The 11,799-nt window shown below is 39.0% G+C and overlaps 1 protein-coding gene across 2 annotated transcripts in view; it reads right to left on the bottom strand.

Moving 5' to 3' along the window:
- Window positions 1-11,799, bottom strand: part of FAM53A (family with sequence similarity 53 member A) — an 83,394-nt gene that overhangs the window by 70,757 nt on the left and 838 nt on the right. Inside the window, exons 2-3 of one of the 2 annotated variants that reach the window (XM_019526376.1) lie at window positions 6,667-6,721; window positions 2,945-3,738 (exon numbers count right to left, since the gene is read on the bottom strand). In XM_019526376.1, the coding sequence (XP_019381921.1) occupies window positions 2,945-3,738; window positions 6,667-6,721 (849 nt within the window). Of the gene's footprint in view, window positions 1-2,944; window positions 3,742-6,666; window positions 6,722-11,799 lie in introns of both variants that reach the window. The other variant, XM_019526375.1, reaches the window with a different exon arrangement.

Genomic DNA, 11,799 nt, shown 5'->3' on the forward strand with positions numbered 1-11,799 from the left:
AAAAAAAAAAAGTTACTGACCCCTATTCTAGCACAGCAGTCCCACAGATTTGAAAGAAATGGGGAATCTAAATACCTCAAAAAGGTACGCTACAGAAAGCGATCCAGCACCAGAACTAGGCCGCAGAATACAAAAGTTGCAAGAGCTGAACAACCACGACTATAACATTTGCCAGCCTATTTAAAATACTGCAGGAAACAGATTAAATGCATTTTAAGCTTCAAATCCAGCCCAGATCATAGCGATAAAATGTATACAAATTTCAATTAAACAAAAACTTAAATTAATATTGGTAGTTGAAAAGCAACTATATGGCTATTTCTGTACCCACCCCAACCAGCTTTAGCTGAGATTACCCTTAATAGAAGGCAATATTTGGTCACTCAACTAGCAAACTCAGGTATTTCCAAATCAATACAAAATTATGTCAAGGGTGTCTAGCTCATACTGTAAGTCAGGGTATTAAACTCAGCCTGGCCCCATGTGTGGGCCAGATCAGGCCATGTTGAAACCAGAGCGCACTGTGATGTATCCAGCAAAGTGATGCATGCAATGCACACCCTGAGCCAGCCCTGTTATGTGCATGGAAAGTTCAGCCCCACATGCCACATTCAGCATGTGCCAGTCCCACCTTGGGGCTTGGTTTGCATGTGGTTCACAAGGCCAGGACAGGGCATGTACTGCATCAAGCACCCCACTGGTCCACCTCTGCATGCTAGCTCAAGGGCTGGTCCAGACCAGCCAGGCCAGCTCCATGTGCCAGATCCAAGGGCCAAAACCACACGGCTCCACAGATCAAATCTGGCCTGCCAGCCATTTGTTTGACATCCCTCCTGTAGGCAACCAATATTTTTAGTTGCTTTAACACACATACACCCCTCCACCAGCCACTTCCTTTACTTGCTGGTAACTCAATGTATTAGGCATTCAACACATTTCAGTAGTTCAACAAGGCATGCCAACTGATTGATTATCTAGCTTGTAGTTTTATCAAAAGAGTGTGATTGCCAAGAATCTATGCTGCTTGATAAGTGGAAATTAAATATGAGACTGCTATTAGGTTTATTGCTTATAAGGTTTTTCTCTGTGGGGTTTGTATTACAGGTAAGATATTCAAAAAAAGAAAAAAAAGAGTAATTATTTTATAAGCCTCACTTCGAGTTACCTACCTCAGGGGACCTCAAAAGGCCCAATTTTCTGAAGTGTCAATCACTTACCCCTTGAAAAGTGACTAAAGTTCAGACCCAAGAACTAAAATTGCCACAAAAAAACCCCAAAAATCCATTTAAACACTTTAATCTATGCATTTATATTGCTCTCTGCAACACAAACAAATGAAAATCTAAGATAAACTTTATCCATTAAAAAAGCCACAATTTCTTATCCTTATAGAACAAGCAATTAATTGTAAGTTTATTACTTATTGCACAGGTCTGGTTATTCTGGGGGAAGCCAATATATGGAGAAAAAACCTGTCATTTTCAAGAGGCGTGAGGGTATGTGCATGCATGCGATACATGTGCCCCCGTACCTGCTAACCCTCTGAAATATGACAAGTTGTTTGTGGGGGTTTTTTCTTTCCCCATATAGTAATACTGGCCTCTACTAGTGATCAGGCCTTTGTACTATATGCATATATAAAATTTATTTTAGGTCACAGTATAATTTTTGATTTATATAAATATTTCACATATACATGTGTACACACCCTAATGTAAAAATAAAAGGACTTAAGACATCTACGAGTTGCAGCCCATCCCCAGCCTCTTAGACTTCTCCAGCTGTATATCTAAAATAGTCACCAATAAATGGGTACCATGAATTGGCCAAAAATATCCCCAAACCATCTGTATTCACCATGTTTATTTGAGAAATTAAGTACACCAGCCCTAATGCACATCATTTCTCAGCTTATCCATCCTTACCACTGTCTCCAGTTGTCCCCTCCTCATTGTGCTACCAGTGTTCGCTTTAATTAGGAGGACCAAATGCATGAGCCTTCCAAATCCAGTAACAAGTTACAGAAGTTATTATTACAGACTGTGGTGTGAAGGTAAGCCAAGGATACCCTCAGGTGCAGCACCGCCTATAGGACTGATGTGATAGGACTCGATATTATTTCCATCAATGCTGAGAAGTAAACTTCTATTTTTTGCTTCAGCAGAAATTGGTTCACTTTATTCAACCTTCTAAAATTAGGGACACTGCCTACCCTTGCATAAAAGGGCACTTTTTCACTAGCCTATAAAAACAAAAAGAGAGAGACACACAAACCTATTTTACTCAGAAAAGAAAAAAAATCTCACCCTCAACCAAGTGAGGAAACAGATTTTTGATCAACTGATCTAAAAACATACATTTTTCTAGTAACCCAGGACACCATTTGGAGCTGCTATATAAAGAGCACATCTATTTCCATTACTGTCTGTCAGTTTCCTTAGTTACATTCATTTATAAAAGTTTTGTTAATGCACATGTACCTGTACAGATGCAATAGGCCAAAATATAGTTTGGCTCACTCCAAATTACAAAATGATGAAAGCCATATGTGGAGATTTAAACCAAACAAGACGTTTCCATCAAATTAGGATATCGGACTGTATACATTACCCTACCTCGTGGGAATAAGCTTATTTGATTGAAAGTTTTTTGCCTTCCTAAAGTTTACCTAGCATTTTAAAAGACACCTTCCGTTCCAACATTTGGAAGCAGTTTTTACGCAGCTCTCTGTACTGGACATCAGAGCACCATTTCGGGCATGAAAAAAGTGTCAGGTACATGAAGCACAGTTGTACCTTCTGGAATGATAGAAGTCCGCATTAACAGTGACTAATATGGCTTGTACACCCACAAAAACAAAACTTGGTTTTAGCTGCCTCTTCTAGGAATAGATTTTACGTAATAAATGTTTTCCCATGCCCTGCTGAAGAAAGAAAAATCTCACCCGTGTCATTTTAAAAAAGTCTAACGACGGGCGATTCCACCGTACATCCTCCTCTCGTCTGCGCTTTAGTCGGCTTTTCTTTTCATTCAGGACACAAGGCTGGGAGCGACATCTCAGCAAGCCCTGACGCCGGCTGAGCTCGGGTGTGGAGGTGGGAGTGCTGTTTGCCGAAGGCAAGAGGTTTCCCGTCTCGGTGATATGCTCCTGTGAGAGCGAGAGGCGACGCCTTGGGTTAAAGTCGCAAGGCCCTCCCGAATTCCAACGGGTACTTGAACTTGTGCTTCCCTCGCTACTGTCCACAAAGCCACTGCTCGCGGAGGAAGGTCTGGGAACTGGCGATGTGTTGAAGCTGGTGATAGTGAAGACATTATTTAATGACAGTACGTTTTGTGGCAGGCTGATACTTGTGCTTCTCTGTAAAGTTGCACTCCCATGACTATTGCAGCGCTGCAAAGTGGCACTACCACCACTGTTGCACCGTCTCTTTGATACAGGAGTCCAGACCTTTGAACTGCCAGGCTTCCACGGTGACCGACAGCGGGCCAACTCATCTGGCTCAGAGAGTGACCTGCAGTGGCGCTTGGTTGGTGGTGCTAAGGGCTGCCCCGAGTTCTCATTAAGGTTTAATTCACTTATCCAGCCTGACACCATTGATGTGCTGGAAGATTCCTGCTGCCATTGTAGACCCACATTAGTTGTAGTACTAAACGGACACACTGGGAAAGGGTAAGCTGAATGCTTGGTCACTTCAGCTCGGATTGGACAACCCCCATTTAAAGCTTTCCAAGGACTCTCTTCTGAAAAAAAAATAAAGGCATAAAGGGAAAGGAGGGGGGGAAAGAAGAGTTAGATCAGAGTAACTGATGTAATCAATTAAAAACCCCAAAAACATACACATTTGAAATGCCGGGCATCAATTGCGAAGATGAGTTTTTGCCAGAATTCCAAGCGCAGGCTTAAAAAGGGTGTCACCTTAGAAATGGTCAAGTAAGTAAAAAATTGAAAAGCACCTGTATACAAATAGCCAGGCCATGCAGTCTCACAGGATTTTTTTTTTTGTGCATGTTAGAAGCAACAAATAAATTTCACTTACAACATTATCATCTCCCAGCACTGCATTTGCCATCTTGAAAAAACTTTTAATAATATTAAAACGTGTATTTTTTATATATATGTTATCTATTATTTATTATATATTAATAAAGCAAGAGGGGCCACTTTCATCTGAGGCTCCAGAGCCCACAAGCTCAGACCAGGAGCACTGAATCACCATAAGTACTGTAAAAATCTGGTAGTCTCTCTCAACTCACAACAGCTCAGTGTGATATTTCCTTTAACCATAAGGAAAGACCTGTCATCCATTATTAACAATATTTCCTATACAGATGAAACCAAAAGCTTTAGGTTTTGTAAAGGAAACACATGGCATCCCCACACTACAAAACCTAAACTTTAAGGGTGCCTGCAGACATGCAAGAAGGCTGCTCCGACACACTGTAATTACAGCACATCAGAGCAGACCCAATTAAATCGAGTCTGCTGAAGCATGCTAATTAGCATGCTCCAGCTGGCCTCCATGTATCCTGTATCAGCATCCCCATGCTTCAAAATGGTGGCAGGGGCACTTTAAAAGTTTGAGCTTTATCTAAACCACCTCCGCCACCATTTTCAAGCATGGGGACACTGATGCATAAGACACTGCAGGTGCTTTAATTAGAGCAGGCCTCAGAGCAGCTCCAATTAAAAAAAGTGTCCTCCCCACACACACACTCCCAGAGCACATGTAAAATGCCTTAAGTGATGAGTGCTCACTCTTTTACAGTGCAAAATAAGCTTTATTTTTAAGAGCAGGGAGATACTTATTTTAGCAAATGTTAGTTAAGATTGTTTTTCAGAGAACATTGTCCCTCCCACTCACATCCACTACATAAAAAACCCTTTGAAAGCCCTAAATTAAAGGCCAACATTCCCCTTATTTTACACTTTAAGAGCCTCATACAAATTTTACTGTGAATACAGGCATAGCCCATAATGTACAACTTCTTATCTCAAGTGGCAATGCAGAGTTGAAAAAAGAAAAAAAGGAAAGTCTACCAGCCAAGCTTCACACTCCTTTGTGTAGCTTTTCTTTGAGAACATTTTGCACATTTTACAGCTGTTCCCCTACATTATACAGTGAAGTGTAAGAGGAACTACAACAGAGGCCCAGGATTTGCAAATTGAAAAGCAGATCTTTGTCCTGGCAGCTAGTTAACAGCTCTTCATGCTTGGTTAGAAATTTTGCTAATTTAAACCAATTATCCAAGTAAATTTCACTATTCCTGGGGACAGAGTAATGGAGAAAATACATATTTTTTTCCTTTCTCCATTATGTGTGTGCATGCATGCATGCAAAAAAAAAAGTTAGGTAAGCAAGAGTAGGCAGCACTTGCACTAGTTAAGTGGAGGGAATATTTTAAAGGTTCACTGTGTTTTGAATGTTTCCTTCTACAAGCAGTTAAATATAATCTTCACAAATTTTTTTTTTTTTTTTTTTTTAATTCCAAAGAAGACTCCAAGAGTAGCAAACCGAACGGCTTCAAGATGAATCTGCTCCCTAGCCAGGAGGCTCTTCCAGTAATTGTCCTGTTTATTCAGCTCTTATTTAAAAAAATAATGCAACTAAAAAGCAGAATGTGCTGACAGCTGGCCAATGCAAATATGCGTTTTATTACAATTCCTTTGTCCTTCATTCTCTCAGATGGGTACAACCACACATTGTGCGGAGTCTTAATACAACTGTAAGCTCTTCAAGGCAGGGACCATCTTTAATTCAGCAAGCAAAAACACTTAACACAATGGGGTACCATCCTGCCTAGAGCTTCTAGACAATACTGTAATTCCATTTTTTTTTTTTTTTTTTAGCATTTACTAGCCTGATTTTTTATGGTTGAGGCTGCTCTAAAAGGGGTCTTAAGAGAAAAATTACTACTGCTCAAGAGTTGCAAAAAGTGCTGTGACACTGTTCTTTGTGTATGGTATTGCAAGATCGAGACACTGCAGTCCCCTCTGGGAACCGCGTGGAAACGCAGATTCATCTCTCAGGAGACAACCCATTTGAGTAAATAAAAATCTACCATGGCTTATTAAGATATGAAACAGCTGATGCATAATCTCAACTCCCCTTTCCCATCAATAAATCAGAAGTAAAACCTACATTACTTGGCAATAAAAAGATGTTCCCATTTTTGTTATAACAAGAAGAAACAAGTCAGGACAAACCGTGGTGGAGGGTTCCTTTTCTGCCTCTAGCATGCTATTATATTTTATTCTTTGCCTTATGCTAAATATTGCAGGGCTAGATAGTCTATATTGTAACGGCCTACTTTTATGAAGGTGTGTGAAGAGGTAAGATGTGTAGTTTTCTGTTAGCAAAGAAAACCCAATAAGAAAAGGGGGGGTGGTATTTTGGGGAGAGAGAGGACGCACACAGCAGTTGCTGTGCATTTGTACATAACAGTTACTGAACAAAAACATGTAACAAGGGCTTTTTACTATGCAAAGCAGATCACAAGTACAAAAAACTAACAACCAGCGATTCCCAGTATTGTTCAAAGACCAGCTTAAGCCAGCAGGCTCCACAACAGCATGCTCCATTCCCCTCCACCTTATTTACAACAGAAAGGCTGCTTACTATACCAATTACCTCAGTAAACCACAGCTACCGTTTCACAAGAACTTACCATTGATTTCAAAAGGGAACAAGCTGCCACTTTTGTTCAGCTTCTCAGATGAGTACTGAAATTAATCAGAGAGAAAAAAAGATTCACACCATGTAGAGCTGTATGGCATTGAAAAGACAAAAAACCCGGCATAAACCTTAAGCGTTTCATTATTTAGATACAAAAGTTTCCCTGTACATGCATGCAATAAAATGACAAATAAGTGATAAATTTAGTTGAGCATCTAATGACAAAAATTCCATGTTCCATTTAAAAGTGGTAAACTTCTGAAGCTGAGCAGCCATACAACCTCAAGTCTTTCAAATGCTTCACATAATTCATATTGCAGTAATTCAGGAGTGGAAAGGCAATTACTTAACTCAAAAGGACTATCTAAACTTTTAAAATAAACCCACAAGAAATTGAAGTCTAAAGTGCAATTGCCTGCATTTTTCTTCCCCCACAGAATTACAAATGCTGCATAACTGAGTACCTTTACTACAGTCATTCCAGTTTGGTAGATAAACTTTTTTTAAATATACATACAAAGGACTGAACAAGTACATTATAGCATTCATAAAGGAAAAAAGTAAACATTTGTTAGCCTTTGAATAGTATATTTTGGTATGTTTTACTGATAAACAACTGATTTCCTATCTTTTTTTTTTTTCTTTAAAAAAGGGGAACCTCTAATAAAATGCAATAGCTAGAGAAGAATAGTTGCAGACTTTTGTATACTTCATAGCAAATGAAGTACTGATTTACAGATGGGCAATCATGTCAGTGTGGTTTTCCTAGCATGACTGCTATATTTTGGGGCTATAAACTCCATGTGAAAAAATATTAAAACCCTCACACACCTGCAAAGTCCTAATGCACAAAGAGTGCTTTGCATACAAAAGGTGCAATTTCTCAGATGCCATATATAAATTAGCACGAAAAAAAGTGACTCAACACCCTGTAAGTACCAAGACCTGTCGTCTTGTACAGTAGTACATCTTGATATCCAGTCTAAAGATAAATGAATTCTCTCATTAAACCCTGTTGATTGTTACAAGTTTTTTCCTCTAGGGATGGGAAGGAAGGATTACTTAAAAACCTCTTTCAAAAGCTTTTTTTGGACCTTGTTTTCTACATACAGCCAAAAAAGATAGTATTGTTCAGAGACTTCCTTTCCAAATACAAGTTTAGTTTTAAGTAAACATCCCTGGTCTATATGAAGCATTTTTGCTGTTCAGCAACATGAAGTGGTAACTGATGGCTTTAAAAAACTTTGAACCTCAAGCTCATATTTAAGATGCAGTAATGCAAAAAAAAAATTTCTCAAAAGGGGGGAGGATTGAAAAGGATCTAATAGAAGATTGAAGTTTTTTTTGTATGCGATAAGCACACCATAAGAAAATGTAGAATAAAAATATTTTATCTGCTGATGTTAAAGAACTAGTTTTTGAATACAAACATGAAACCTCTTTCTCTGGAGACAGCAAGAGTCCAAGCTTACAAAAAGGGTAAGAATCATGAATCTTCATGTACGTGGAGCCACCAAACAGCCCACCCCTTCAGCGTACAGAGGAAAGTAGCCGTACCCTCAGGCAACGGAAACTGCACAGTCTACGCACTAAATAGTGAACAGACGTTTTCCACGGTCAGCCAGAGATCGGGAAGTCTCGTTTATTGCTCCAGAGATCAAGTCCACAACACCGGGGCAATCGCAAGATCAGAGTTGCCTGGAGCTTCCTCTTTCTGAAAAGCCTGAACATGCCACTCTACCGAAGCTCTCCTTTGGTCCTCAAGTCCACAGACTTCTCAGCTACTGGAAGTCATCCACTCCACCAAGTATTCTTCTCATCAACATCTAGTTCTTTGCACTTCAAACAGCAGGGCTGGAGTCTATCATTAGGAAGATGCTACTTCATTTCCACAGTTCCTGAGCATTCGCTAACTTTGTGTATACGGATCAGTCCCTTCTTTCTACTCTAGTCCTAATCACTCTGGCCAAACACCTGGCATCTGCTCAGAAGAGCACTGTTCTGCTAATCGATTGCAGTGCCTTTACCAGGAAGTAAATAGATATACAACATGTTAACTTCCATGACCCTCAATGCGCTAGATGTTTTATTTATCCTCCTTGATCCCTTTAACTCTTTCACCTCCCTCCTTTCCTGTCCTTTGCATTTAAATAAACGTATTCCCTTCTGGCAGAAGACTGGGTAGAGCAGCACCTTACAGACGAATTCAGGTTAATGAGCTGTTGTTTGTGAAAGATTATGCATCTCTGAATTAGTCTATGAAGTGCAACTCTACCCAGCCTTCTGCCGGACTTCAGGCAAACTCAGCTAACTCTCTCTCTATTCCTTTCGGTGCAACACGCTGGCCCTCCATAAGTCCGGTCATAGCATCTAATGAAGTAACAGCATACAAAAGGCCTTGCCTCTGAATGAGTTAGTCTGTAAAAGGTGTTACCCTGCCCTGGGAAGTAAAGAGGAATACTTATAAAAGCAGCTATGGCCAGTACTTCTTCCAAGAAATTCAAGCAGCTGTCCTATGGGCAGGGACCTACTCAAATCTTCATTGTGCAGGTCTCATAGAAATCCACATATTGGTGATGGTCTTCATACGTAGGGTAGCCTGGAAAAAAAATGTGTGGAATGGCCTCCCTGTCTCTCTGCCCAATTCCTACCTTAATGGCTCTCATTTCTACTCTGTTAACTAGAAGCTGATTACAACAAATACAAAGTTGTGAACCCATATTGGATCACCATATCGTTGCTGGAAACTTTGTCCAGCCTCTGCTTATTTCGAGACAATTCAAGTGTGTTAAATGATTTCCCTATGAAACCAAACGAGTCATTGTGCAATACAAAGTGAATTAATCTGATGAGTCTTGTGTAACACTAAATATTATTTGGATTGAATGCAGCCCTCAAAGCATCAGAAAAAATCATGGATTGTTAGGGGGGAGTATTTCTTTTTTCTTTCAGGGCGAGAGAAGAAAAAAAAAAGAGATGGGAGGAGGCAGCATTGTGGGTTATGTCTAGGCTTGGCAGGATTCGATTTTTATTGGTAAACGTTGATAAAAATGTTGTATTCACCTCACGCTCAGACAAAAAAAAAAAGTATTTCCATGAATAAGTCAAAATGTATAGAAAGGGGACATGAGAAAGTTGATGGAGCATGTGATAACAGGGGAAACAGTCCTGCAGAACCGTGCCGACTATAGTCTGGACTGCAACTCCCAGAAACCTAGGGACTGGCAACAGAGGAAGAAGTACCAACAACTGAACAGAATGTTTTAAAGCAGGTATGATATATTGATTTATGGATACTAACTCTTTATATTTTGACATACAATTTTATAAAGCTTAACACTACTGTCATTAATAAATTGCCTGTCCCCTAAATTTGCACAATCCTGAAAACTGATATAAAAACAAACACCAATATTATCTGTTGAAACAGTTAAAAATAAAAAGACTGAATTCTACCAAGCTTAGTTATGTCACAGAGAGAAAGTCTTCGTTCATTAGTTTCTTGTGCGCATGAGAGCGCGCACATGAGAGAACGTGCATGAGAAGACCAACGTTGGCTCAAGACATTGCAGGAAAAAGGAGGAACAGCGTTCTGTGGAGCATAGATTAGTCTCGATTTCAAAACCTAGAAACTGGAAGAAAACCTACCATGGCAGCAGGTTGCAAAAGAAGACCCTCATTTGGGAATATTTTCTAGAAATTCTGCATTCAAAGCTGAGAAAAATTGACTGAGTGTTAAAAAAAAAGAAAGAAAGAAAGAGGTGAATGAGGATGAAGTTTATAAAACTTCCAAAAACTTGAAATAAAGTAGGTAAAAATTTTCTAGAAGTCCTAGCTTAAAAAACACCCCACAAAAAACCCCCAAAGAATTCACCAAGGAGGAACTTCCTTCAGGTGACTGACATAGTTGGTTTAATTCACTAAACACGGTTGATACTTCTAATATTAACTGTAATAATAAATTAGTTGGCTGTAAAATGTGCAGGGGGTTCTATAACCAAAAACATTAAAGCTTTGTTAAATAAAATGTGAAGTGCTGGTTGTGTATGTTTAATTAAATTCAAGTTGCCATCTTATTGCAGCTGGATACAAATACAAGCAAAAAAGTTAATCTAGAGATTAAGAGAGAGTTTCACTATTATGGCATACTAAAAAAAGGTAGTTTTTTAACAATCCAAATATGCTAAGCTATATAGATGTTTATTTAAAATATACATCCCATTTGTATAACTAAAAAACACAAGTACCAAATCCACTGTAATAAGTATATTTAGTTGTAAGTTGATATATAACAATTTTAAATATGTTAAAACACATAAAAAAGTATATTTTAAAGGAAAAACAATTTGCCATAAGAAGGTTGATAATCAATTATTTAAAATGGAGATTTTAGCTTGTTGATTTAAAAAAGATTTAAAAATAGACTTGATTTAAATCATCCACCCTGAAGACAAGCTCCAATGTCGCAACACCCAAAAAATTAAGGCTGCCTATGAAACTGCTGCCTTTCGTTACATGGCACTGAGATGGTTTGAACCTAGGCTGTGGAATATAGACAAATGCAGGATCCCAAGAAAGATGGGAAACAAGGCAACAAAATGAAGGAAGATGAAGTCTCATGAAAGAGGCAGCTGAGTGTTACTCTGAAGAAGGACATTGCCCCTGCCTCTGTCCCGTGTAACACAAGGTACTAGATAACTTCAAAACACTTTCCAGTTAATCACAACCCCCACGCCCCTATCTTCTATGATTCTTAGAAAGCAGACATTTTATCATAATCCCCTTATATCACAAAGGGGTTATTGAAGCACTGTTTGTGTAGCCCTGGGATAATGCAATGATGATTGCCATAGAAAAGCCCATGAGGAATTAATTCCATCTTCAGAGCAGTGTTTGAATGACATATTCAAAGTAAGAAGTGGGCCCAAGATTGAACAATGATGATAAAACCAAATGTCAAACAGCTGCTGATTAGATGATCAGTCCTCCCTGTCCTATGCACTGAATGTAACCAGTCTATTATTTGACCACAAAATTGAGATTCAAGAGCACCAACTTCTAGTCTATCTGTAGCCACAAGCTAAAAAAAAAACCAAACTATTCTTTTCTTTTTTTTTTTTTTTTT

This window comes from Gavialis gangeticus, unplaced genomic scaffold, assembly GCF_001723915.1.
Source record: "Gavialis gangeticus isolate Ggan-Ray unplaced genomic scaffold, GavGan_comp1, whole genome shotgun sequence".
NCBI classification, from domain to species: domain Eukaryota; kingdom Metazoa; phylum Chordata; order Crocodylia; family Gavialidae; genus Gavialis; species Gavialis gangeticus.